General features: G+C 44.0%; 1 protein-coding gene and 1 long non-coding RNA gene across 9 annotated transcripts; both read right to left on the bottom strand.

Moving 5' to 3' along the window:
- Nucleotides 1-519: 519 nt before the first annotated feature.
- exoc7 (exocyst complex component 7) lies at nt 520-27,334 on the bottom strand. Of its 8 annotated transcripts, XM_061875914.1 has the most exons (21): nt 27,132-27,334; nt 26,953-27,018; nt 22,856-23,040; nt 15,872-15,977; nt 15,569-15,791; nt 15,331-15,498; nt 14,888-14,977; nt 13,762-13,824; nt 13,525-13,670; nt 13,319-13,471; nt 13,094-13,192; nt 12,968-13,030; nt 12,845-12,911; nt 10,033-10,071; nt 5,899-5,964; nt 4,864-4,984; nt 3,700-3,795; nt 2,025-2,088; nt 1,916-1,957; nt 1,721-1,854; nt 520-703 (listed from the first exon to the last, which is right to left on the bottom strand). In XM_061875914.1, the coding sequence occupies exons 1-21, from the start codon at nt 27,189-27,191 to the stop codon at nt 601-603; spliced, it is 2,154 nt and encodes a 717-aa protein (XP_061731898.1). In that variant the 5' UTR covers nt 27,192-27,334; the 3' UTR covers nt 520-600. The 8 variants fall into 8 exon arrangements, with proteins under 8 accessions (XP_061731898.1, XP_061731900.1, XP_061731901.1 ...); XM_061875916.1 differs by lacking the exon at nt 13,762-13,824; XM_061875917.1 differs by lacking the exon at nt 14,888-14,977.
- On the bottom strand, nt 3,809-4,857 carry LOC133535915 (uncharacterized). The gene is made up of 2 exons (XR_009802356.1): nt 4,077-4,857; nt 3,809-4,022 (listed from the first exon to the last, which is right to left on the bottom strand). It is a non-coding gene; the product is annotated as an uncharacterized LOC133535915 (long non-coding RNA).
- Nucleotides 27,335-27,708: the final 374 nt, after the last annotated feature.

The raw sequence follows: 27,708 nt of genomic DNA, 5'->3' as shown, positions 1-27,708 counted from the left end.
CATCCTCGTTGCGTGGGCGTGGACGTGAGGTCTGGTCCTCAGGAATCCACGCCGGTGTTGTTTGTGTTTGCATAACGGCGGGGATGAGGCCGAGGACGCATCAGCTTCTGGCAGGAAACCACACGGCGCTCGCTGACCTTTGACCTGGCATCAGCTGACACCAAGGAGCACAGAGCTCACACGCCAGCAGGGGGCGGCAGAACGGCAAGAGTTGAAAATGAGTCCACGCTGACCTCTTGTGGCCCCCAGTGGGATTACACATGTTCAGTGCGTGACGTCATAGGCCGGCCTGTCGCACACTTCCTGTTGGCCAACAAGAAGTGTGCGACAGGCTCTTCTGTCCCTGCTGCCCTCTGCTGGCCGCACACTGCACTCGCACGCCGCCTCCTCTTCTTGAATGACATGAAGTGCACGCTCGCCAAGAAGAGGAGGCGGAGTCATGGTGATGACTTGGTAAGAAGTTGTCCACACGGCCTAATCATTAGGTACGGTCGTGATGGACGGACAGGAAGCTCATAGTTAGCAACAAAACACTTGCCTTTAATATTTCCATGATTCCATCACGCACGCACACATGGCAGGTAACAGTGGGGGCGGGGCTTAAGCGGAGGTGTCGAAGAGCCTCTCGATCATGTCCTCCACTTCCTCGGGCCGATACTTGTGGTACTTTTCTGGGTTCTTGGTGAAGGAGATGTTGGCGCACCTGCAACGAGGCAAAGAGTCAGCGAGTCAGGGTCAAGGAGTCGTTCAAAGAGTCAGAGTCAAAGGGTTGCTCAAAGACTCAGAGTCAAGGAGTCGCTCAAAGAGTCGCTCAGAGAGTCAGAGTCAAAAAGTCGTTCAAAGAGTCGGGGTCAAATGGTTGCCCAATGTGTCAGGGTCAAGTAGTCGCTCAAAGAGTCGATCAGGTAGTCAGAGTCATAGAGTTGTTCATATAGTTGGAGTCAAAAGGTTGCTCAATGTGTCAGGGTCAAGTAGTCGCTTAAAGAGTCGATCAGGTAGTCAGAGTCATAGAGTTGTTCATAGAGTTGGAGTCAAAAGGTTGCTCAAAGAGTCAGGGTCAAGGAGTCGCTCAAAGAGTCGATCAGGGAGTCAGAGTCAAAGAGTCGTTCAAAGAGTCTGAGTCAAAGGGTTGCTCAAAGAATCAGGGTCAAGTAGTTGCTCAAAGAGTCAATCAGAAGGTCAGAGTCAAAGAGTCAGAGTCAAAGGGTTGCTCAAAGAGTCAGGGTCAAGTAGTCGCTCAAAGAGTCAATCAGAAGGTCAGAGTCAAAGAGTCGGAGTCAAAGGGTTGCTCAAAGAGTCAGGGTCAAGTAGTCGCTCAGTCAGAGTCGTGGAGTCGAGAACCTTTTCCGAACAGGTTGCGGGTTAAAAGGTTCCCCTGGGTGCTGCTGATGTATACTTTAGGTACTACAGCAAAGAGTCAATTCAAAGAGTTGTATAAGAGTCATTTAAAGAAATGTTCAAAAAGTCATTCATAGAGTTGCCTAAAAGAACCATTAAGAGTCATTTTAAGTCCACAGAGTCATTAAAAGAGTCATTAAAAGAGACTTCTAGAGTCCAAAGAGTCATGAAGAGTGGTTTAAAAGAGCCATAAAAGAACCATTTTAAGTCCTTTAGAGTCATTAAAAGTTATTTTAAGAGTCCTTTAGAGTCATTAAAAGAGCCGTTTAAAGAGTCCTTTAGAGTCACTAAAAGAGGTGTTTAGGGAGCGGTGTGCACGCACCTGTGCAGGTAACTCCTGTAGGCGTCAGACACCACGTCCCTCTGGGCGTGTCGGATGAAGTCTCGCTGCTCCTTGTCCGGGATGGCCCAGCCCTTCTGGATCTTGCACAGTTCCTCCAGACCCTCGTTGAAACCCTGCAGGTAGACCGGGGTCATGACCTCGTGACCTCGCAAGATGGCCGCTCACCCGGCTCACCTTGAACTTGTCCTTGATGACTTGCCGCTCTTTGTCCTTCAGCTGAGGACACGGGGAGGCGGTTACCGTGGTGACACACTATCTACATGCGGTTGTCATGGTAACTGACCTTGGCGCCGGGCTGGAAGGCGGGCATGTTGCGCTCTGTCAGGTGCTCCGTCACTTTCACCCAGCTGGGGGCGGAGTCAAGTGCACAGTTACAGCACATGTAGAGTTAGTTGGTGCAAGTAGAGTTAGTAGAAGTAGAGTTAGAATAAGTAGTTAGTAGAAGTAGAGTTAGTGGAAGTAGAGTTAGAATAAGTAGTTAGTAGAAGTAGAGTTAGTGGAAGTAGAGTTAGAATAAGTAGTTAGTAGAAGTAAAGTTAGTGGAAGTAGAGTTAGTTGGTGCAAGTAGAGTTAGTAGAAGTAGAGTTAGTGGAAGTAGAGTTAGAATAAGTAGTTAGTAGAAGTAGAGTTAGTGGAAGTAGAGTTAGAATAAGTAGTTAGTAGAAGTAGAGTTAGTGGAAGTAGAGTTAGGATAAGTAGTTAATAGAAGTAGAGTTAGTGGAAGTAGAGTTAGGATAAGCAGTTAGTAGAAGTAGAGTTAGTGGAAGTAGAGTTAGAATAAGTAGTTAGTAGAAGTAGAGTTAGTGGAAGTAGAGTTAGGATAAGCAGTTAGTTGAAGTAGAGTTAGTTGAGTTAGAATAAGTATAGTTAGAAGTAGTTAGTTGAAGTAGAGTTAGAATAAGTATAGTTAGTAGGAGTAGAGTTAATTGAAGTAGAGTCAGATTAAGTAGAGTTAGAAGTAAAGTTAGAATAAGTAGAGTTAGAATAAGTAGAGTTACTAGAAGTAGAGTTAGTCTAAGTAGAGTCAGAAGTAGAGTTAGTAGAAGCAGAGTTAGAATAAGTAGAGTCAGTTGAAGTAGAGTTAGAAGTAGTTTGTTTAAGTAGTTAGTTGAAGTAGAGTTAGAATAAGTAGAGTCAGTTGAGGTAGAGTTAGAAGTAGTTTGTTTAAGTAGTTAGTTGAAGTAGAGTTAGAATAAGTAGAGTTAGTTGAAGTAGAGTTAAAATAAGTAGAGTTAGTAGAGGTAAAGTTAGTTGAAGTAGTTAGAATAAGTAGACTTAGTTGAAGTAGAGTTAAAATAAGTAGAGTTGGAAGTAGATTTAGTTGGAGTAGAGTTAGTAGTTAGTAGAAGGAGAGTTAGTTGAAGTAGTTATAATAAGTAGAGTTAGTAGAGGTAGAGTGAGTTGAAGTAGAGTTAGAATAAGTAGTTAGAAGTAGAGTTAGTTGAAGTAGTTAGAAGTAGAGTTAGTTGAAGTAGTTAGAAGTAGAGTTAGTTGAAGTAGTTAGAAGTAGAGTTAGTTGAAGTAGCGTTAGAATAAGTAGAGTTGGTTGAAGTAATTAGAATAAGTAGTTAGTAGAAGTAGAGTTAGTTGAAGTAGTTAGAAGTAGAGTTAGCTGAAGTAGAGTTAGAATAAGTAGAGTTAGTTGAAGTATAGTTAAAATAAGTAGTTAAAAGTAGAGTTAGTTGAAGTGGAGTTAGAAGTAGAGTTAAAATAAGCAGAGTTAGTTGAAGTAGTTAGAATAAGTCGAGTTAGTAAAAGTAGAGTTAGAGCACATAGAGTTAGTTGAAGTAGAGTTAGTTGAAGTAGTTAGAATAAGTCGAGTTAGTAAAAGTAGAGTTAGAGCACATAGAGTTAGTTGAAGTAGAGTTAGTTGAAGTAGTTAGAATAAGTCGAGTTAGTAAAAGTAGAGTTAGAGCACATAGAGTTAGTTGAAGTAGAGTTAGTTAGGTAAGTGTCACCTGCGTTGGTACAGGTGGATCTGCTGCTGGATCAGTTCTCTGTAGGAACCTTCTGCATGCTTCTGGGTCACAGTCACTAAGTGGATCAGCTCTGACCTGTGGACGTGGCACACCTCACTCTTATCACCTCACTCTTTACACCTCACTCTTATCACCTCACTCTTATCACCTCACTCTTTACACCTCACTCTTATCACCTCACTCGTATCACCTCACTCTTATCACCTCACTCTTATCACCTCACTCTTATCACCTCACTCTTATCATCTCACTCTTTACACCTCACTCTTATCACCTCACTCTTATCACCTCACTCTTATCACCTCACTCGATCATCTCACTCTAATCACCTCACTCTATCATCTCACTCTTTACACCTCACTCTTATCATCACATGCAAGTGTGTGTGTGTCTATTATGATTGGTGTGCATGTTAAAATAAAAAATGTCAGTCTGCATTTCAATCTATGGGTCAAAATATGTGTGTCTGTATTCTGATTTGTGTGATAACATTTTCTTGTGTGAGTAATACAATTTGTGTGTGCGTATTCAGAATTGTGTGTCAAGATCATTGTGTGTGTATTCAGATTTGTGTGGGTAATAAGATTTGTGTGTGTGTATTAGATATATGATTTACAGATACACACTGACATGTATTATTGATATATTGTTATTTACAGATAAAGGAGCGATGTCATTATTTAGTGAGAGGACAAGTTGCATGTGCACACAAGTCACATGTCTGTAAACAGCCAATCAGGGCTGCTGCTTCACACCAATGTGATTACACACACACACCAAAATACTGACAGACAGATTGTAAGACACACACACACACACATCTTACACGGCAGGACTGTAGCACAAGTATTGTGTAAATAAACAACCTACCAAAGGGTCTTGTTTTGCACAAATCACTATAAGGACACACAAACCTTTTTGGACATGCACAGTGAAATACTGATAAGACACATTTTTTTGTACACACACATAAATAATAAGTTGGACACTCAAATTAGTACACGCACACAAGGCTCTGATTACACACACACACACACACACAGACACACACACACACACGCACACACACACACACACACAGACACACAGACACACAGACACACAGACACACACACACACACACACACACACACACACACTAACTTCTCCAGAGACTTGAGGATGTAGTTGTAGTTGTTGTGCAGGAAGATGGCGCTCAGAGCTGAATCCTCGTACACTTTGGACTTGCTCAGGAGGTTCAGTTGGAGGTTCCCCAGAACTTTACCTGCAACCACCAACACCTACTGCTCTACAACTGTGGAACTGTGTGTAAGTGTGTGTGTAAGTATGCGTGTAAGTGTGTGTGCATGAACGTGTGTGCATGTAAGTGTGCATGCGTGTGTGTTTATAAATGTGTGTGTAAGTGTGTCTGTGCACGTGTATGTGTGTGTGTGTGTGTGTGTGTGTAAGTATGCATGTGTGTATGCATGTAAGTGTGCGTGCGTGCGCGTTTATAAGTGTATGTGTAAGTGTGCCTGTGCTTGTGTGTGTGTGTAAGTATGCGTGTAAGTGTATGTGCATGTAAGTGTGCGTTTATAAGTGTGTGTGTAAGTGTGTCTGTGCATGTGTAAGTGTGTGTGTGTGTGTGTGTGTGTGTGTGTGTAAGTATGCGTGTAAGTGTATGTGCATGTAAGTGTGCGTTTATAAGTGTGTGTAAGTGTGTCTGTGCCTGTGTAAGTGTGTGTGTGTGTGTGTGTGTGTAGGTATGCGTGTAAGTGTGTGTGCATGTAAGTGTGTGTGCGTGTACGTTTGTAAGTGTGTGTGTAAGTGTGTCTGTGCAAGTGTAAGTGTGTGTGTAAGTGTTTCTGTGCACGTGTAAGCGTGTAAGCGTGTGTTTAAGTGTGACTGTGTGTGTGGAAGTGTGTATGTGCATGTGTAAGTGTGTGTGTAAAAGTAGGTGTGTGTGTGCGCGTTTGTGTTTCTGTGCATGTGTAAGTGTGTGTGCGTGTAGAAGTGTGTGTTAAGTGTGACTGAGTGTGGAAGTGTGTATGTGCATGTGGAAGTTTGTGTGTGTGTGTGTGTGTGTGTGTTAAGTGTGACTGAGTGTGGAAGTGTATGTGCATGTGGAAGTCTGTGTGTGTGTGTGTGTGTGTGTGTGCGCGTGTGTGTGTGTGTGTGTGTGTGTGTGTGTGTGCATACATATGTAGGTGCTGAGCAGACGCTTGTTGAAGTCTGATGTGTAGCTGCTGGCTGATGAACTGGACTCTGGAAAACACACATTGTCACATGACTCTCATGTTGGGGATGGGGGGGTACATGTTGTATATGTAATATAAGGGGGGGGCACGTTGGTACATGTTGTATATGTAATATAAGGGGGGGGGTACATGTTGTATATGTAATATAAGGGGGGGTACATGTTGTATATGTAATATAAGGGGGGGGCACGTTGGTACATGTTGTATATGAAATATAAGGGGGGGGGGTACATGTTGTATATGAAATATAAGGGGGGGGTACATGTTGTATATGTAATATAATGGGGGGGTACATGTTGTATATGTAATATAATGGGGGGGTACATGTTGTATATGTAATATAATGGGGGGGTACATGTCGTATATGTAATATAATGGGGGGGTACATGTCGTATATGTAATATAATGGGGGGGGTACATGTTGTATATGTAATATAATGGGGGGGTACATGTCGTATATGTAATATAATGGGGGGGGGTACATGTTGTATATGTAATATAATGGGGGGGTACATGTCGTATATGAAATATAATGGGGGGGTACATGTCGTATATGTAATATAATGGGGGGGGTACATGTTGTATATGAAATATAATGGGGGGCACGTTGGTACATGTTGTATATGAAATATAAGGGGGGGGGCACGTTGGTACATGTTGTATATGAAATATAAGGGGGGGGGGCACATTGGTACATGTTGTATATGAAATATAAGGGGGGGGCACGTTGGTACATGTTGTATATTAAAATATAAGGGGGGGTACATGTTGTATATGAAATATAAGGGGGGGGGGCACGTTGGTACATGTTGTATATGAAATATAAGGGGGGGTACATGTTGTATATGAAATATAAGGGGGGGGCACGTTGGTACATGTTGTATATGAAATATAAGGGGGGGGCACGTTGGTACATGTTGTATATGAAATATAAGGGGGGGGCACGTTGGTACATGTTGTATATGAAATATAAGGGGGGGGCACGTTGGTACATGTTGTATATGAAATATAAGGGGGGGTACATGTTGTATATGAAATATAAGGGGGGGGCACGTTGGTACATGTTGTATATGAAATATAAGGGGGGGGGCACGTTGGTACATGTTGTATATGAAATATAAGGGGGGGGCACGTTGGTACATGTTGTATATGAAATATAAGGGGGGGGCACGTTGGTACATGTTGTATATGAAATATAAGGGGGGGTACATGTTGTATATGAAATATAAGGGGGGGTACATGTTGTATATGAAATATAAGGGGGGGGCACGTTGGTACATGTTGTATATGAAATATAAGGGGGGGGCACGTTGGTACATGTTGTATATGAAATATAAGGGGGGGGCACGTTGGTACATGTTGTATATGAAATATAAGGGGGGGGTACATGTTGTATATGAAATATAATGGGGGGTACATGTTGTATATGTAATATAATGGGGGGGTACATGTTGTATATGTAATATAATGGGGGGGGTACATGTCGTATATGAAATATAATGGGGGGGTACATGTCGTATATGTAATATAATGGGGGGGTACATGTTGTATATGAAATATAATGGGGGGCACGTTGGTACATGTTGTATATGAAATATAAGGGGGGGGGCACGTTGGTACATGTTGTATATGAAATATAAGGGGGGGTACATGTTGTATATGAAATATAAGGGGGGGGCACGTTGGTACATGTTGTATATGAAATATAAGGGGGGGGCACGTTGGTACATGTTGTATATGAAATATAAGGGGGGGGGCACATTGGTACATGTTGTATATGAAATATAAGGGGGGGGGCACGTTGGTACATGTTGTATATTAAAATATAAGGGGGGGTACATGTTGTATATGAAATATAAGGGGGGGTACATGTTGTATATGAAATATAAGGGGGGGGGCACGTTGGTACATGTTGTATATGAAATATAAGGGGGGGGCACGTTGGTACATGTTGTATATGAAATATAAGGGGGGGGCACGTTGGTACATGTTGTATATGAAATATAAGGGGGGGGCACGTTGGTACATGTTGTATATGAAATATAAGGGGGGGTACATGTTGTATATGAAATATAAGGGGGGGGCACGTTGGTACATGTTGTATATGAAATATAAGGGGGGGTAGATGTTGTATATGAAATATAAGGGGGGGTACATGTTGTATATGAAATATAAGGGGGGGGGCACGTTGGTACATGTTGTACATTAAAATATAAAACCAATACAATCTACATGTGCTAAATGAGATGTCCAACCTTAACTAGCATGCTAACTGTTTTAGCCAATTTCACAGGCGAACCCCTGAGACACAACATGGTCCTTGACACATGCTAACTGTCAGCATGCTAACATTGCCATGCTAACATGCTAACATTTATGTGCAAACTCTATTAGACAATTTTTACAGACAAAGGCTTCAGACACAACTTGGTCCTTGACACATGCTAACTATTAGCATGCTAATATTGGTATGCCAATTTGTTTTGCCATTTTTACAACTGAAATCCTCATGGTCATATAACTTGGTACTTGACGTATGTTAACTGTTAGCATGCCAACAATGCTGTGCTAACTATTTTAACCTATTTTCCAGCATCAGAATTATATAACTTTGTACTTGACACATGCTAACTGTTAGCATGCGAACAGTTAGGATTCTAACATACTAACATTAGTATGCTAACTTTTTTTTTGCCTTTTTTGCAGGCAAACACCTCAGAATCATAACTTCGTACTTGATCCATTCCAACTGTTAAAATGCTAACATTAGCATTCTAGCATGCTGACGTTTTTAGACAATTTTTGCAGCCGAAGATCTCAGTCATATAACTTGGTACTAGATCCATGCTCACTGTTAGCATTTTAACATGATGGCTTTCTTTTTAGCATATATTATTACAGAACACTTTAAAGTCATATAACTTTGTACTTGGCACATGCTAACTGTTAACATGCTAACATTGGTGTACTAACTTGTTTATCCAATTTTGCAACCAAACGCCTCAAAGTGATTTAACTTTGTACTTTGACACATGCTAACTGTTAACATGCTAAAAATGGTGTACTAACTTGTTTAACCAATTTTGCAGCCAAATGTTTTAGAGTCATATAACTTTGGACTTGGCACATACTAACTGTTCATGCTAACACTAGTGTACTGACTTGTTTAGCCAATTTTGCAACCAAACCCCTCAGAGTCATATAACTTTGTAATTGACACATGCTAACTGTTAACATGCTAATATTAGTGTACTAGGGACGGCGTGGCGCAGTGGAAGAGTGGCCGTGCGCAACCCGAGGGTCACTGGTTCAAATCCCACCTGGAACCAACCTCGTCACGTCCGTTGTGTCCTGAGCAAGACACTTCACCCTTGCTCCTGATGGGTGCTGGTTGGCGCCTTGCATGGCAGCTCCCTCCATCAGTGTGTGAATGCGTGTGTGAATGGGTAAATGTGGAAGTAGTGTCAAAGCGCTTTGAGTACCTTGAAGGTAGAAAAGCGCTATACAAGTACAACCCATTTATTATTTATTTATTACTATCTTGTACAGCCAGTTTTGCAGCTGAACGCCTCAAAGTCATATAACTTTGTACTTGACATATGCTAACTGTTAGCGTGCAAACAGTTAGGATTCTAGCATACTAACATTAGTATGCTAACTTTTTTTTAGCCAATTTTGCAGACGAACACCTCAGTCATATAACTTCGTACTTGATCCATTCCAAGTGTTAAGATGCTAACATTAGCATTCTAGCATGCTGACGTTTTTTGACAATTTTGCAGCCAAAGAGTCATATAACTTGGTACTACATCCATGCTAACTGTTAACATTTTAGCAAGATGGCTTTCTTTTTAGCAAATTTTCAAACAGAACACTTAAGTGTCATATAACTTGGAGCTTGATACATGCTAACTGTTAGCATGCTAAAATTGCATGTTCAATAATATTGTATAATGTTCCTATTTTGTTTTAAGAATGTGTCGCGGGCCAAAAAATAAAACCAAGTTGCGGGCCGCACTTTGGACACTCCTGACGGACTGCGGGACTCAGGAGCACTACAAGGGGGCGTGCTTACCTCGGGGGTCTAAAGGGATATTGTAAGTGTCCCCCAGTACTAAGAGGCCGAGGCCGGCACAGGAGAAGAGAAAGAGGCACAGAGACATGTTAGTGCACAGGAAGTAGAAACTGTCAACAGCCAACCACGTGGGGAAGGGGGCGAGACTAACATGTGTTAGCATTGTCCTAGCATGTTCACATGGGTTAGCATTGTTCTAGCATGGCTCACACGTGTTAGCATTGTTTGAGCATTTATCAGGCGTGTCACTATTGCTCTAGCAGCACAGCTAACACAATAATGCTAACATGTTATAGAACAACCTTCCCTTTATTTCGAAAATCCTCGAAAAAATTGTTGCAGAGCAGCTAAATGAGCACTTAGCTTTTAACAATCTATGTGAAACCTTTCAATCCGGTTTCAGGGCAAATCACTCGACTGAGACAGCCCTCGCAAAACTGACTAATGATCTATTGCTAACGATGGACTCTGATGCGTCATCTATGTTGCTGCTCCTCGATCTTAGCGCTGCTTTCGATACCGTCGATCATAATATTTTATTAGAGCGTATCAAAATACGAATTGGTATTTCAGACTCAGCCCTGTCATGGTTTAACTCTTATCTTACTGATAGGATGCAGTGCGTCTCCCATAACAGTGTGACCTCGGACTATGTTAAGGTAACGTGTGGAGTTCCCCAGGGTTCGGTCCTTGGCCCTGTACTCTTCAGCATCTACATGCTGCCACTAGGTGACGTCATACGCAAATACGGTATTAGCTTTCACTGTTATGCTGATGACACCCAACTCTACATGCCCCTAAAGCTGACCAACACGCCGGACTGTAGTCAGTTGGAAGCGTGTCTTAATGAAATTAAACAATGGATGTCCGCTAACTTTTTGCAACTTAATGCCAAAAAAACGGAAATGCTGATTATCGGTCCTGCTAGACACCGACCTCTATTTAATAATACAACTTTAACATTTGACAACCAAATAATAAAACAAGGTGACTCTGTAAAAAATCTGGGTATTATCTTCGACCCAACTCTCTCCTTTGAGTCACACATTAAAAGCGTTACTAAAACGGCCTTCTTTCATCTCCGTAATATCGCTAAAATTCGCTCCATTTTGTCCACTAAAGACGCCGAGATCATTATCCATGCGTTTGTTACGTCTCGTCTCGATTACTGTAACGTATTATTTTCGGGTCTCCCAATGTCTAGCATTAAAAGATTACAGTTGGTACAAAATGCGGCTGCTAGACTTTTGACAAGAACAAGAAAGTTTGATCATATTACGCCTGTACTGTATATACCTTTATATACATATATACATACATATGTACCTATACTGTATATCCCTTTATATACATATATACATACATATGTACCTATACTGTATATACCTTTATATACCTATACTGTATATACCTTTATATACATATATACCTATACTGTATATACCTTTATATACATACATATGTACCTATACTGTATATACCTTTATATACATACATATGTACCTATACTGTATATACCTTTATATACATATATACATACATATATACCTGTACTGGCTCACCTGCACTGGCTTCCTGTGCACTTAAGATGTGACTTTAAGGTTTTACTACTTACGTATAAAATACTACACGGTCTAGCTCCAGCCTATCTTGCCGATTGTATTGTACCATATGTCCCGGCAAGAAATCTGCGTTCAAAGGACTCCGGCTTATTAGTGATTCCTAGAGCTCAAAAAAAGTCTGCGGGCTATAGAGCGTTTTCCGTTCGGGCTCCAGTACTCTGGAATGCCCTCCCGGTAACAGTTCGAGATGCTACCTCAGTAGAAGCATTTAAGTCTCATCTTAAAACTCATCTGTATACTCTAGCCTTTAAATAGACCTCCTTTTTAGACCAGTTGATCTGCCGCTTCTTTTCTTTCTCCTATGTCCCCCCCTCCCTTGTGGAGGGGGTCCGGTCCGATGACCATGGATGAAGTACTGACTGTCCAGAGTCGAGACCCAGGATGGACCGCTCGTCGGGACCCAGGATGGACCGCTCGCCTGTATCGGTTGGGGACATCTCTACGCTGCTGATCCGCTTGAGATGGTTTCCTGTGGACGGGACTCTCACTGCTGTCTTGGAGCCACTATGGATTGAACTTTCACAGTATCATGTTAGACCCGCTCGACATCCATTGCTTTCGGTCCCCTAGAGGGGGGGGGTTGCCCACATCCGAGGTCCTCTCCAAGGTTTCTCATAGTCAGCATTGTCGCTGGCGTCCCACTGAATGTGAATTCTCCCTGCCCACTGGGTGTGAGTTTTCCTTGCCCTTTTGTGGGTTCTTCCGAGGATGTTGTAGTCGTAATGATTTGTGCAGTCCTTTGAGACATTTGTGATTTGGGGCTATATAAATAAACATTGATTGATTGATTGATTGATTGATAATATGTGTTATCCATGCTAGTATAATGCAGACTGCTGTCAGACCAATGTTAGCTGTGCTAGGACAGTGCTAACATGCGTAAACCATGCGACAACATTGCTAACACGTGTGAGCCATGCTACAACAGTTCCAACACGTTGTTAGCCGTGCTATAACCATGCTGACACATGTTTGCATTATTCTGGAACGGGTAACATGTTAGCACTATTTTATCATGGCACACACGTGTTAGCAGTGCTAAAACAATGCTAACACGTGTGAAACATGCTAGAACATCGCTAACACGTGTTAGCAACGCTAGAACAATGATAACAGGTGGGAAACGGGCTAGAACAATGCTAACGCATGTTAGCATCTGTGATGGCGCCGCATGCACATGGAGGCGGTACCTTGCGAGGCCAACATGGCACCGGCGGTCTCGTGGAAGTCCAGCAGCTGCTGCAGGAAGAGGATGGCCTGCAGGACAGGAAGTGAGCGCGAGTGGACAGGAAGAGGAAGCGGGGAGCTCTTACGTTGCTGGTCAGTTCGTGCACGGTGCCGTCCTTCGGCATGTTGTACTCCTTGTCGGGGTCGTTCTGTGGACAGGGGGAGTGGTCAGCGGCCTGTGGGCCAGGTGGGCGGGGCCTGTGGTTCCTCACCTTGATGCTGTCTGCAAACTCCTCCAGGGCTTTGGCGCCGATGGTCTCCATGGAGGTGATGAGCGTGGGCAGTTTGTTCTTGGTGCTGGCCGCCGTGCCCTGGACACAAGGCGGAGCTCAGAGGGGCGGAGCTCAGAGGGGCGGAGCTCAGAGGGGCGGGGCTCAGAGGGGCGGAGCTCAGAGGGGCGGGGCTCAGAGGGGCGGCGCGGGGTGGACGGGCGCTACCTGCAGCGTGGCGTCAAAGTCGGACTTGTTGACCTTGAGGTGTCGCAGGATGGGGAAGATGGTGAGCACGGCCGAGTAGTCGTGGCGCAGGATGGCGCGGCGGGCCGCCGACACGATGTTGTCCCCCTCCAGCATCAGGTTGTCCAGCGCCTCCTGGGGACACGCGGCGTTAGCGAGGGCGTGGGGGGGGGCAGGAAGTGACCCACCTGGATGAGCGAGTCGAAGGTCTTCTTCTGGTGGTGCTCGGGGATGACCTCCGCCAGGAGGGCGTACTCGCTCTGCGCCAGCTTGATGAAGGCGCTGATGGCGTGGATGTAGGAGTCCATCTCGATGTCCAGCACGTCCTCTTTACCTGGGGACCGGCGCACCTGTCAGTGGGCGCACCTGACGCTGATGACGGCGGTGGGCGGGGCTAACGTCGGACCACGTGTGCCGGCACTCACCTGTGGAGCCCTTGTCGGCCAGGGCGTCGGCCAGGTGTCTGACCCGCAGGTCGTGGTCGTAACCTGCTGACACGCACCTGGTCAGGGGAGGGGCTAACCTACACATGTGACCGCCACCAAGCACCACGGGGGAGGGGCTAAACTACACATGTGACCGCCACCAAGCACCACAGGGGAGAGGTTGACTAACCACCGCAGCGGGTTTCGAACCCGCGAACAAAGTCCACCGCACGGCTGCCACTTTTAGGTCAGCTGACATGCAGACTGATGCCCTATTGGTCAGTGCACTCTGTGATGTAACCCCGTAGGAGGAGGAGGAGGAGGAGGAGGAGGAGGAGGAGAAGAAGAAGAAAAAAGAGAAAGAGGAGGAGAAAAATAAGAAAGAGACGAAGGAGAAGAAGAAAAAGAAGAAGAAGAAAAAAGAGAAGATGGCGGAAGAGAAGAAGAAGAAAAAAGAGAAGAAGGAGAAAAAGAAGGAGGAGGAGGAGAAGAAGAAGGAAAAGAAGAAAGAGGTGAAGGAGAAAAGGAAAGAATAGAAGAAGGAGCAGCAGAAGGAGCAGAAAAAGGAGGAGGAGAAGAAGGAAGAGAAGAAGGAGAAAAGGAAAGAAGAGAAGAAGGAGAATAAGAAGGAGAAAAAGAAAGACAGGGAGAAGAAGAAAAAGTAGAAGATGGATAAGGAATAAAAGGAGGAGTAGAAGAAGAAAGAGAAGAAGAAGGAGGCAAAGGAGGAGTAGAAGAAGAAAAAGAAGGAGAAGAAGGAGAAGAAGGAGGAGGAGAAAAAGAAGAACAAACAGGAGGAGGAGGGCAGAAGGAGGAGGAAGAGAAGAAGAAAGAGAAGGAGGAGAAGAAGGGGAGAAGAAGAAAAAGGAGGAGGAGGAGGAGGAGAAGAAAGGGGAGAAGGAGTAGGAGGAGAAGAAGAAAGAAGAGGAGAAGGAGGAGGAGAAGAAGGAAGAGGAGGAGAAGAAGGAAGAGGAGAAGAAAGAGAAGGAGGAGGAGAAGGGGGAGGAGTAGGAGGAGAAGAAGAAGGAAGAGGAGGAGAAGAAGGAGAAGAAGAAGGAGGGAAGAAAAAGGAAGAGGAAAAGAGGAAGGAGGAGGAGAAGAAGGAGGATGAGAGGAGGTGTGTTACCTTCCAAAGGAGTGAGGTTAGAAGCGGCCTTCTTGCCATCCACATGTTGGGAGTATTGTTTCAGAAGGTTCTGGGCCTTGCGAATGGTCCCTGAGGGGGGGGGGCAGCAAGGTCCCCACAGCCAATAGGAGAAGAGGAGGAAGAAGAGCTCCCCAGTGAGTGAAGAAGACCACACAGCACCGCCACCAGCACAACTTCATCATCATCATCATCATCATCGCACTGTTGATTAGCATCATGCTAGCATACACACACAAGCTAGCATGCTAGCAGAAATGAATCAAAGTATTTTGATGGACAAGCTAGCATGTTAGCATAGCATGGGAAAGAGAATGACTTCCATTGAAAGGACAATGTTGATCTTTAGCATGCTAACACCACTAGCAGCACAGTCTGGAGACGGTCTCCTAGCAACAAGTCCACGGCACCACACGGCGTCCTACCTGGCCTCTTGGGAACCTTCTTGGTGGGCGTGTCTTTGCGCTTGGCTTGGACCGCCGGCGAGTAGAGGACTCCGGAGGAGGCGCTGTTCTTGCGGAAGTGCTCCTTCAGGCCCTTGATGGAGCGATCCAGCTGACTGGACCGGATCTGGAAGTAGACCGTCATGAAATCTGCAGGCGACACGGAGGAAGGGTTTCAGGACGGAGGTCCGGGAAGCCCGTCTGGGTCGGACACCAGAACCTTGGTTCCGTCCGTATTCCACCAGCCAGCCGGCGATGCAGATGATCTCCTGGAGCCGGGCTTCGGGCAGGTGTTCCAGGACCACGTCCTCCTGGACCTCCAGCTCCTCGTCCACGCTGATGGCGTCCAGGATGAGGATGGGCGGAACCGGCTTGCTGTAGCGGGTCAGGAGGCTGCGGAACTCCGCCTCCAGCAACTCTTTGCCGCGCTCGAAGCGGGCTTTCTGCGGCGCAAGCAGAAGACAGCCGCTAGTGTAGGGCGGGACACGGACAGGAAGTGACATCATCAGGAGGGAGACGCTACCACTGTGTTGAGTTCTGGACTGTCGGGGTTGTTGTCCTGGAAGTATTCCACCGCCTTCTGGATCTTGGCCATGCAGGCCAGGTACTCGTCCAGTCGGCCCGTCGGTCTGGGACACAGACAGACTTTAGATACACCTGTGTCAAGTTGGCCCCGCCCACCTCCTCAAAACTATTGACAAAGTATTATTCATAACCACTTCCTCAAAAACTGGTTCAGTTATGAACATGTTAGTCCTCACAACTAGACCCCCAACTATGGCAAAACTATACACTTAATACCACGTTAATTAACATGTAATTGCACCTTAATAACATAAAACCATCAAACAAATTAAACTATCATTATTTGCAGCACAAACAATTGGGACAAATTTTAACAAAGTTAGGGTCTAGTTAATAACACAAAACCATGAAACACATTAAAAACTACAATTGACCAAAACTATTTGCAGTACAAACAATTGGGACAAGTTTTGGGGACATTTTGACATAGTTGGGGTCTAGTATAAAAATATAAATAAATGATAACTGGGTCGTACTTGTATAGCGCTTATGGTACCTTCAAGGTACTCAAAGCGCTTCTAGGGCTGGGCGATATATCGATATATACGATATATTGTGGGTTTGTCTCTGTGCGATATAGAAAATGACTATATCGTAATATTGGAGTATACGTTCTCACGCAGGACTTTTAGCTGCGGGCATTCAGGCTCTTCTCGCTCTTTCCTGTCGCCTTCTCACAGACAAGCAGGCGCACATTCTTACATACGTCACATACTGTCACGTCATACGTCACATACTGTCACGTCATACGTCACATGCTGTCACGTCATACGTCACATGCTGTCACGTCATACGTCACATGCTGTCACGTCATACGTCACATGCTGTCACGTCATACGTCACATGCTGTCACGTCATACGTCACATACTGTCACGTCATACGTCACATACTGTCACGTCATACGTCACATACTGTCACGTCATACGTCACATACTGTCACGTCATACGTCACATGCTGTCACGTCATACGTCACATGCTGTCACGTCATACGTCACATGCTGTCACGTCATACGTCACATACTGTCACGTCATACGTCACATACTGTCACGTCATACGTCACATGCTGTCACGTCATACGTCACATACTGTCACGTCATACGTCACATACTGTCACGTCATACGTCACATACTGTCACGTCGTACGTCACATGCTGTCACGTCATACGTCACATGCTGTCACGTCATACGTCACATACTGTCACGTCATACGTCACATACTGTCACGTCATACGTCACATGCTGTCACGTCATACGTCACATGCTGTCACGTCATACGTCACATACTGTCACGTCATACGTCACATACTGTCACGTCATACGTCACATGCTGTCACGTCATACGTCACATGCTGTCACGTCATACGTCACATACTGTCACGTCATACGTCACATGCTGTCACGTCATACGTCACATACTGTCACGTCATACGTCACATACTGTCACGTCATACGTCACATACTGTCACGTCATACGTCACATACTGTCACGTCATACGTCACATACTGTCACGTCATACGTCACATACTGTCACGTCATACGTCACATGCTGTCACGTCATACGTCACATGCTGTCACGTCATACGTCACATGCTGTCACGTCATACGTCACATACTGTCACGTCATACGTCACATGCTGTCACGTCATACGTCACATGCTGTCACGTCATACGTCACATGCTGTCACGTCATACGTCACATGCTGTCACGTCATACGTCACATACTGTCACGTCATACGTCACATGCTGTCACGTCATACGTCACATGCTGTCACGTCATACGTCACATGCTGTCACGTCATACGTCACATGCTGTCACGTCATACGTCACATGCTGTCACGTCATACGTCACATGCTGTCACGTCATACGTCACATACTGTCACGTCATACGTCACATGCTGTCACGTCATACGTCACATGCTGTCACGTCATACGTCACATACTGTCACGTCATACGTCACATACTGTCACGTCATACGTCACATGCTGTCACGTCATACGTCACATGCTGTCACGTCATACGTCACATGCTGTCACGTCATACGTCACATACTGTCACGTCATACGTCACATACTGTCACGTCATACGTCACATGCTGTCACGTCATACGTCACATGCTGTCACGTCATACGTCACATGCTGTCACGTCATACGTCACATGCTGTCACGTCATACGTCACATGCTGTCACGTCATACGTCACATGCTGTCACGTCATACGTCACATGCTGTCACGTCATACGTCACATGCTGTCACGTCATACGTCACATGCTGTCACGTCATACGTCACATACTGTCACGTCATACGTCACATGCTGTCACGTCATACGTCACATGCTGTCACGTCATACGTCACATGCTGTCACGTCATACGTCACATGCTGTCACGTCATACGTCACATGCTGTCACGTCATACGTCACATGCTGTCACGTCATACGTCACATGCTGTCACGTCATACGTCACATGCTGTCACGTCATACGTCACATGCTGTCACGTCATACGTCACATACTGTCACGTCATACGTCACATACTGTCACGTCATACGTCACATGCTGTCACGTCATACGTCACATACTGTCACGTCATACGTCACATACTGTCACGTCATACGTCACATACTGTCACGTCATACGTCACATACTGTCACGTCATACGTCACGTACTGTCACGTCATACGTCACATACTGTCACGTCATACGTCACATACTGTCACGTCATACGTCACATACTGTCACGTCATACGTCACATACTGTCACGTCATACGTCACATACTGTCACGTCATACGTCACATACTGTCACGTCATACGTCACATACTGTCACGTCATACGTCACATACTGTCACGTCATACGTCACATGCTGTCACGTCATACGTCACATACTGTCACGTCATACGTCACATGCTGTCACGTCATACGTCACATGCTGTCACGTCATACGTCACATGCTGTCACGTCATACGTCACATGCTGTCACGTCATACGTCACATGCTGTCACGTCATACGTCACATACTGTCACGTCATACGTCACATACTGTCACGTCATACGTCACATACTGTCACGTCATACGTCACATACTGTCACGTCATACGTCACATGCTGTCACGTCATACGTCACATGCTGTCACGTCATACGTCACATGCTGTCACGTCATACGTCACATGCTGTCACGTCATACGTCACATACTGTCACGTCATACGTCACATGCTGTCACGTCATACGTCACATACTGTCATGTCATACGTCACATACTGTCACGTCATACGTCACATGCTGTCACGTCATACGTCACATACTGTCACGTCATATGTCACATACTGTCCCGTCATACGTCACATACTGTCACGTCATACGTCACCTACACGCCCTCACCCAGCAGAGAGCTAGCGGCGTGGCTAACGTTAGCTGCTAACGTAGCCGTACGAGAGAAAGAAGGTGCGGATCTGGTAACAAATGAAAGAAGACTTAATTCCCAATAAAAACAGCTGGGTTTCCATCGTCTGGCGGTGGTTCGTCTTCAAGTGGGAATATGTCGAACAGACAACCGTAATTTGTCAAGTGTGGGAAAAAGCGTTGCTATAAAAAGTAGCATTACTGCTAATATGTAGCATCATTTTTAAAGTCACTCGCAAGAGAATAAAGAGAATTTCATAACCTTAGTAACATACCACATAGTGAAGGACCAATACTATTTGATTTCTTATTATGCAGCTCATTTTTATTTGACACTTAAAATGTCTCTGACAATCTTACACTTTATGTTTTGGAAATGATTGAAAGTTTGTGCCGTTGCTTAATAACTAAAGGGGAACATTATCACAATTTCAAAAGGTTTAAAAACAATAAAAATCAGTTCCCAGTGGATTGTTTTATTTTTCAAAGTTTTTTTCAAAATTTTACACCTCCCGGAATATCCCGAAAAACTGCTTCAAAGTGCCTGATTTTCACCATCACTATATCCACCCGTCCATTTCCCTGTGACGTCATACAGGGCTGCCAATACAAACAACATGGCGGTTACCACAGCAAGATATAGCGACATTAGCTCGGATTCAGACTCGGATTTCAGCGGCTTAAGCGATTCAACAGATTACACATGTATTGAAACAGATGGTCGGAGTATGGAGGCAGATAGCGAAAACGAAACTGAAAAAGAATTTGAAGCGATTGAGCGAATAGCTATTGACGCTATTCGGCTATAGCATGGGTGTACCTAATGAAGTGGCCCATAGCATGGCTGCCTTATTAGCATCGCCGGTAAAATGTGCGGACCAAACGATCAGGACTTTCGCATCTTGTGACACTGGAGCAACTTAAATCCATCGATTGGTAAGTGTTTGTTTCGCATTAAATGTGGGTATCGAGTTTCAAATGTACATACAGCTAGCGTAAATAGCATGTTAGCATCGATTCGTGTAGCATGTTAGCATCGATTAGCTGGCAGTCATGCCGTGACCAAATATGTCTGATTAGCACATAAGTCCAAAACATCAACAAAACTCACCTTTGTGATTTCGGTGACTTAATGGTTGCAAATGCATCTGCAGGTTATCCATACATCTCTGTGCCATGTCTGTCTTAGCATCGCCGCTCAAATGTGAAGACACTCTGGTACATTCAATGGGGGTCTGGCGGCAGATTTCTTGCCAGTGGTGCAACTTGAATCCCTCCCTGTTAGTGTTGTTACACCCTCCGACAACACACCCACCAGGCATGATGTCTCCAAGGTTCCCAAAAATAGTCAAAAAAATTGAAAATAAGAGAGCTGAGACCCGGTGTTTGTAATGTGAAAATGAAAATGGCGGGTGTGTTACCTCGGAGACGTCACCTTCTGACGCCATCGCTAAAAGACCGATAAACAGAAAGGCTTTTAATTTGCCAAAATTCACCCATTTAGAGTTCAGAAATTGGTTAAAAAAATACATGGTCTTTTTTCTGCAACATCAAGGTATATATTGACGCTTGCATAGGTTTGGTGATAATGTTCCCCTTTAATAAATAAACTTTTGGTCAATTGACTTTCCCTCTCTGCATGAAAGTTTAAAAGTAGCATATATGAATGCAGTATGAAGAAGAATGTTTGAATGTAGACACATAGAATCATCATACTGCTGTCATTATATGCATCAAGTCTTCATTCAAGGCCAAGGCAAAATATCGTAATATATATCGGATATTGCGATATGGCCTAAAAATATTGCGACATTTAAAAAAAGGCAATATCGCCCAGCCCTAACTACTTCCACATTCACACACACATTCACACACTGATGGAGGGAGCTGCCATGCAAGGCGCTAACCAGCAGCCATCAGGAGCAAGGGTGAAGTGTCTTGCTCAGGACACAACGGACGTGACGAGGTTGGTACTAGGTGGGGATTGAACCAGGGACCCTCAGGTTGCGCACGGCTACTCTCCCACTGCGCCGTCACGTTAATAACCCGTTAATTACATGTTAGTAACGTATGTTTCTTTTACTTTTTATTCATAGCTGTATGTAGAAGTGTCTGCTTGTATCTGCTGCTTTAATGTCTTTAATGTCCTCTGTGTTCTTTGATGTTTCCCTCTTACACACATGGAAGAGGGATGTGTACTATGGCTATGAGTTGTTGTTGTTTTTTTTTTCCCTTGGCCTCAGTCTGCACCCCCTCTCCAAGGCCCAGGCTAAGACCGATTTTTTATTTAATTTTAATCTCCCCCCCCCCCTTGTTTACCTGTATTTCATCTTTTTTTGTAAGGGTCGCTGGAAGCCGGCAGACCCGTCAGCGATCCTGTTCTGTCTCCCTGTAATGTTTGTCTGATCTTGAATGGGATTGTGCTGAAAATTGTAATTTTCCTGAAGGAACTCTCCTGACGGAATGAATAAAGTACTATCTAATCTAATCTAATCTAATCTAAAACCATGAAACAGTAATAAAATGAAACTTATAATTGACCAAACTTTGTTGTAGCACAAACATAGCACAAAGAATCGGGACTAAGTTTGGAGAGACTTTGACATAGTTGGGGTCCAGTTATCATTAATATCACGTTAATAACACGTTAATAACACAAAGCCATGAAACAAATGAAAAACTATAATTGACCAAAATTATTTGCAGCACAAACAATTGGGACTAGTTTGGGGAGATTTTGCCATAGTTGGGGTCTAGTTATATCAATATCACGTTAATAACCCGTTAATTACGTGTTAGTAACGTAAAACCATGAAACAATAATAAAATGAAACCTATAATTGACCAAACTTTTTTGTAGCACAAGCATACCACAAAGAATAGGGACTAAGTTTGGAGAGACTTTGACATAGTTGGGGTCCAGTTATCATTAATATCACGTTAATAACACGTTAATAACACAAAACCATGACACAAATTAAAAACTATAATTGACCAAAATTATTTGCAGCACAAACAATTGGGACTAGTTTGGGGAGATTTTGCCATAGTTGGGGTCTAGTTATATCAATATCACGTTAATAACATGTTAATTACATGATAGTAACATACAGAGAATAACTGTGCCACACATCATGTGTGTGTGTGGCAATCATTGCTACTTTAACTTTAACTTTAATCAAATAAAACCTTTAATTGACCAAACTTTTTACAGCACAAACGCAGCACACAGGACCGTGACTAAGTTTGGAGACATTTTGACATAGGTGGGGTCTAGTTATCATTAATATCACGTTAATAACACATTAATAACATGTTAATAACATAAAACCCACCCATCCATTTTCTACCGCTTGTCCCATTGGGGGTGACGGGGGTGCTGGAGTCTATGTCAGCTGATATATGAAATAAGTGACCACAGTAGTTTGGGGCCATGTAGTCATAATCAGCACATGAATGAGATGTTAACAACACATTTCCAGTATTGGGACAAGGGGGGGCAGGTTGGTCTCACCCCTCCCGGATGATGCGGTCGGTGTCCTTGGCCACGTGGTAGTAGCTGATGACGTGGTCCATGCAGGACAGGGTCTTGTCCACGTTGTCCTGCAGGCGCTGGAGGTTCTCCGTCTGCTTGTGGACGGGAATGATGGAGTTCTCCAGCTGCATCAGGCGGCTCTCGAAGGAGGACAGGATGGACACCTGGACACACAAATCTTACCATTTGAGGGAAAGTCCAAATCGGCCACCTTTGAAATGTCAGCCCCTCCCACCTGCTTCACCAGGGACGTCCGTCATGGCGCACGGATAAGTCTCAAGAACCTATAGCTGAAAACCAGTCGGCCGTCTTGCTTTCTGTCAACCATTTGTCAGCCAGTCAGAGGGGTCCTACTTGAACCAGGTGAGCCGCAATTAAGATGGCCGACACTCGACGGGTGGGAAGATGTGGGCGTGGCCTAGCGCCAAACTTTGTGCCGATGGAACGCCACAGAACGTCCGTAACTCACCTCTTCAAGACTTTGATTCTCATCGGTAGAAATGATGCTGACGACACCCTGCAGGGCCACTGGCTGAGTACCTGGTCATAGTGGGCGGGGCCTCAAATCAAAGTGCCATCTCTGCACTTGAGGTGGATATTAAACTGATGCTAACATGACAGGATGTGGGCCAGGCTTATTTTTAACACTTTTAAACTATCATTGTTTTAAATCAGGGTTTCCCGCAGCTCTTTGTTGTTAAGATGGCCGCCTTAACAACAAAGAGCCACCGCCTAAACTAAAGTCCTGATAAGCTGCTCAGCTCAGTTCTGCCTCTGTCTCTGTCTCTGCCTCTGTCAGTATGTCTCTGCAGCACCCAGCATTGTCCCACCCACACAACAATCTGATTGGTTACATGCAGAGCGGTAACAGCCAATCAGCAGAGCATATTCAGAGCGCATGTAACAGCCAATCAGCAGAGCGTATTCAGAGCGCCTTCTAACAGCCAATCAGCAGAGCGTATACAGAGCGCATGTAACAGCCAATCAGCAGTGAATATACAGAGCACATGAAGTCAGTGCTCCTGTGGTGGGGTGAGCAGAAAGTTGTTTAGCAGGTGACCATAATGCAGCAACACTTCCAAGTCAACTACTAGTAACATCACTATGAGTCCGTTGATGTTCTCAAAATATGAGCGGCAGCTCAGCTCGCTCGCAGTCCTTGAGGTGAAGGCTAATTAGCTTTCAGCGTAACGTTAGCTCATTTTGTGGTGTGTGTGCATGTGTCTGTGTGTGTGTGTGTGTGTGTGTGTGTGTTACAGACAGCAAAGCCATGTCTGTCTTTGAGAGAAAGACAAGCATTATTGACCTACAGTTAACAACTAAGTTATTTCACTTCACCTTTTTCTGTGTTGAAGCAGCAAAAAAGGACATGATGTTAAATGAAGAGTTTCTGTCTCTGATAGTGTGTATAATAATGTAAGTGCATCATAAAGCCTACATGAACTCCATGGTGTTCAGGGATGAATAGTTTCTCCTATTGCTATTGTACTATTTTTCAGCTATAGTTACATTAATCATTAGTAATGTAGCAGCCTAGTTTTGAATGGCAGGGTCCCTGCTATCACATGTTGATAAAAATATCACATTTACAAAATAAAAATCAACTACAGGCTTCCCAGAATGCTGTAATGAATTAAGCACGATGAGTTGAGCGTATGTCAGCATGTGTCCCCACTCTTAACTCTTTTTTTCAAACGCTTATTGCAAACGCTTACTTAGAGTAAGTTATTAATTTGACTTATTATGTCATTATTTTGACTTAGTAAATTGGTAAGTCAAAATATTGACTTACTAAGTCATAATAATGACATACTTAGTATCTCAGGTAACTATGACCGTTTTGTTTTTACTTAAAGGAAAAAATATAGAGATATATATCGTACATCAACATTCAGCAAATGGAGCGGAAAACACAACCAAAAGTTGTAGGCTTCTTCAGGTGAGGAAGCCGGCCTACTTCACCACAGTCTGTAGTCTATTGCCCCCCCAGGCTGGAGTAGCAGCGACAAGATGGAGACGTGATGGCAACAGGCCGAGTTACGCTGTTCCTTACACCCACCCACCCCCTCCCCCCTGGAGAGACACCACCATATCTAACACATTTTCTGGGGGAAACACTGTGAATACAACAATGAATCAAAAGCAATGTTATTAAATGTTGAACTATTTATGGTTCTGATTACTTTGCATCAAATAACCTATTTCAGGCATTTTGGGGGTAAAATATAGCATATATTTTCGTCATAAAACAGGGTTTTGACAAAAAACATTAACTAATTTTAACTTTATGTCGACGGATAGATCTGAAATATAAAAAATAAAAAAAATTATGAATATGACTTGCTTTTAACACTTTAACGACTGGGACCCTTTTGGGTCCCCGGGACCGTTAGCGCTCACCAAAAACACAAAACAAAACGTACATAAATCGGCTCCACAAGTGCAGATATTGATAATAAAACTGACACGCGTGTAACACGACACCTTGATGACGTAACACCTTGTGTTGTTGGAGGATGTTGGATAAGCTCAGAGCAATCGGATTGGATAAAACCTCATGGAGCTGGATGCATTCTTACCTGGAGGGGAGGAAGCAGGTGGTAGAGGTGTCCCCTCCCCTCTCAGTAAGCTGTGGAGTCCCCCAAGGCAGTATACTAGGACCTTTACTGTTCCTAATATACATCAATGACATGCCATCAGCATGTCACTGTCAATTGTTCCTGTTTGCAGATGACTCGGCCCTGCTGGTATCCAGCAAGGACAAGTCACAGGTGGAAAAAGTCCTCAGTGCTGAACTCCTTAATATTTACACCTGGCTCGCTGACCACAAGCTATCCATACACTTATGTAAAAGGGAATCCATCCTATTTGGGTCCCAAGATCAACCTTCTTAAAGTCAGTGACTTGACTATAAAAGTGGGTGACATTGTTATCACCAGGAAAGATGAGATCACCTACCTAGCTTCCATTCTAGAGGCTAATCTTTCCTGTGATAAAATGGCAACCAATGTGATCAAAAAGGTCAACCAAAGAACAAGATTTCTCTACAGAATCTCTTCTCTGGTCAACAAAAGCACCATGAAAATTCTAGCGGGAACTCTCGTTCAACCCTTTTTCCATTACGCTTGCACCTCCTGGTACCCCAGCACCTCCAAAACATTCAAATCTAGACTCCAAACATCCCAGAACAAGCTAGTCAGGTTACTTTTAGACCTCCACCCCAGATCACACCTCAATCCAACCCACTTCTCCAAAGTGGGCTGGCTCAGGGTGGAGGACAGAGTCAAACAACTTGCACTGAGCCTAGTCTATAAAATCCGCTACACCTCCCTGATACCGAAGTACATGTCAAACTACTTCCTTAACGTAAATGAGCGCCATAACCACAACACCAGGGGGAGCTCCACAAACCACGTTAAACCCAGATTCCGATCTAACAAAGGTCTTAATTCATTCTCTTTCTATGCCACATCAATGTGGAATGCACTCCCAACAGGTATAAAAGTAAGTGCATCTCTATCCTCCTTTAAAAGCGCTCTAAAACAACACCTCCAGGCAACTTCAACACTTTACTAATACCCTCCTCCATTCACATCCCATCTCCCCTGATTGTAAATAACCTAATGTAAATAATCAAATGTACTTCTAATGTATATACTTGTTCTTATGCTATGTGAAGTGACTATGTTCTCTGCTGGCTGTACATATCCTACTAAGTCACACCTACACTCTTTCAATGTCCATTTCTCTGTTGATGCAATTGTTGATGACTGAAGTACTGATATCAACCAAAGCTCCTCATCCCACCCCCCAGATTGTAAATAATGTAAATAATTCCATGTATATACTATGATGATTAACCTGTGTGATGACTGTATTATGTTGATAGTATATATTTGTACCATGGATTGATGAAGGTGGACCCCGACTTAAGTTGAAAAACTTATTGGGGTGTTACCATTTAGTGGTCAATTGTAGGGAATATGTACTGTACTGTGCAATCTACTAATACAAGTGTCAATCAATCAATCAATCAATCAATCAAAGTTGTGTGCGCGTGCGCGAGCAAGTCCTACCATGCCATTGGTCAGCTGCTCGCTCTTCTCCAGGTTCTCGCGGATGAACGACAGCGTCTCTTGTTCCTGTTGGACAACAACACAACGTCTGCTTTAACAGCGCTTTTCCAAGTCTGCGCTGCTTTGTCAGATTTTGTCAAACCGGAAGTTGGTTTGTGATGCTGAATAAATCATCTGACCTGCTTCAGTTTCTCCTCAATTTCTCTCTTCCTGGCTGACGCGTCCTCCGTGGGAATCATCTCGACGTTATATCCCCTTAAGGGTCACCCACTCGACGGTCAAAATACAAACAAATTGTCTCTTTAAACCACAAAACTAAACATTTTGTCCCAAACTAGCGACGTCGATGCTACGCTAAGCGTAGAAATATAAGCACTTCCGGTTACTTCGGCATGCTTCCGGTTACTCTTTCAAAATAATTGTCCTGCATTCCTGTTTTCGTATAGGACGTTTATTTTGAAAGACCTATGTCCTGTCTGCTGTCATGCATTTCCGTGCTTCACAATCGGTCTTGTTTCTGTTGTAAAAAGGTGCATTTGTTTGTTTATTTGCTCCAGTCTGGCTTAGCGGTAAGTTATGAGTCAATTGTTATTATCTTACTTATTAGTACTTGACGAAATGTCTACCCCAAATGAAAGAAAAATATGCACCTCGTAAATTAAACCACACGAGGTCGCCACAATTCATGATGAAATTGAGAAGTTATCGTTGTAAATGTTAAAATAACACTGCCAGTATTTTGTTCTGTAAAATGTT

Source organism: Nerophis ophidion, linkage group LG17 (genome assembly GCF_033978795.1).
Source record: "Nerophis ophidion isolate RoL-2023_Sa linkage group LG17, RoL_Noph_v1.0, whole genome shotgun sequence".
Lineage (NCBI taxonomy): Eukaryota > Metazoa > Chordata > Actinopteri > Syngnathiformes > Syngnathidae > Nerophis > Nerophis ophidion.
The sequence above is the reverse complement of the archived record's forward strand: the minus strand, read 5'-3'. Positions and strand labels throughout refer to the sequence as shown.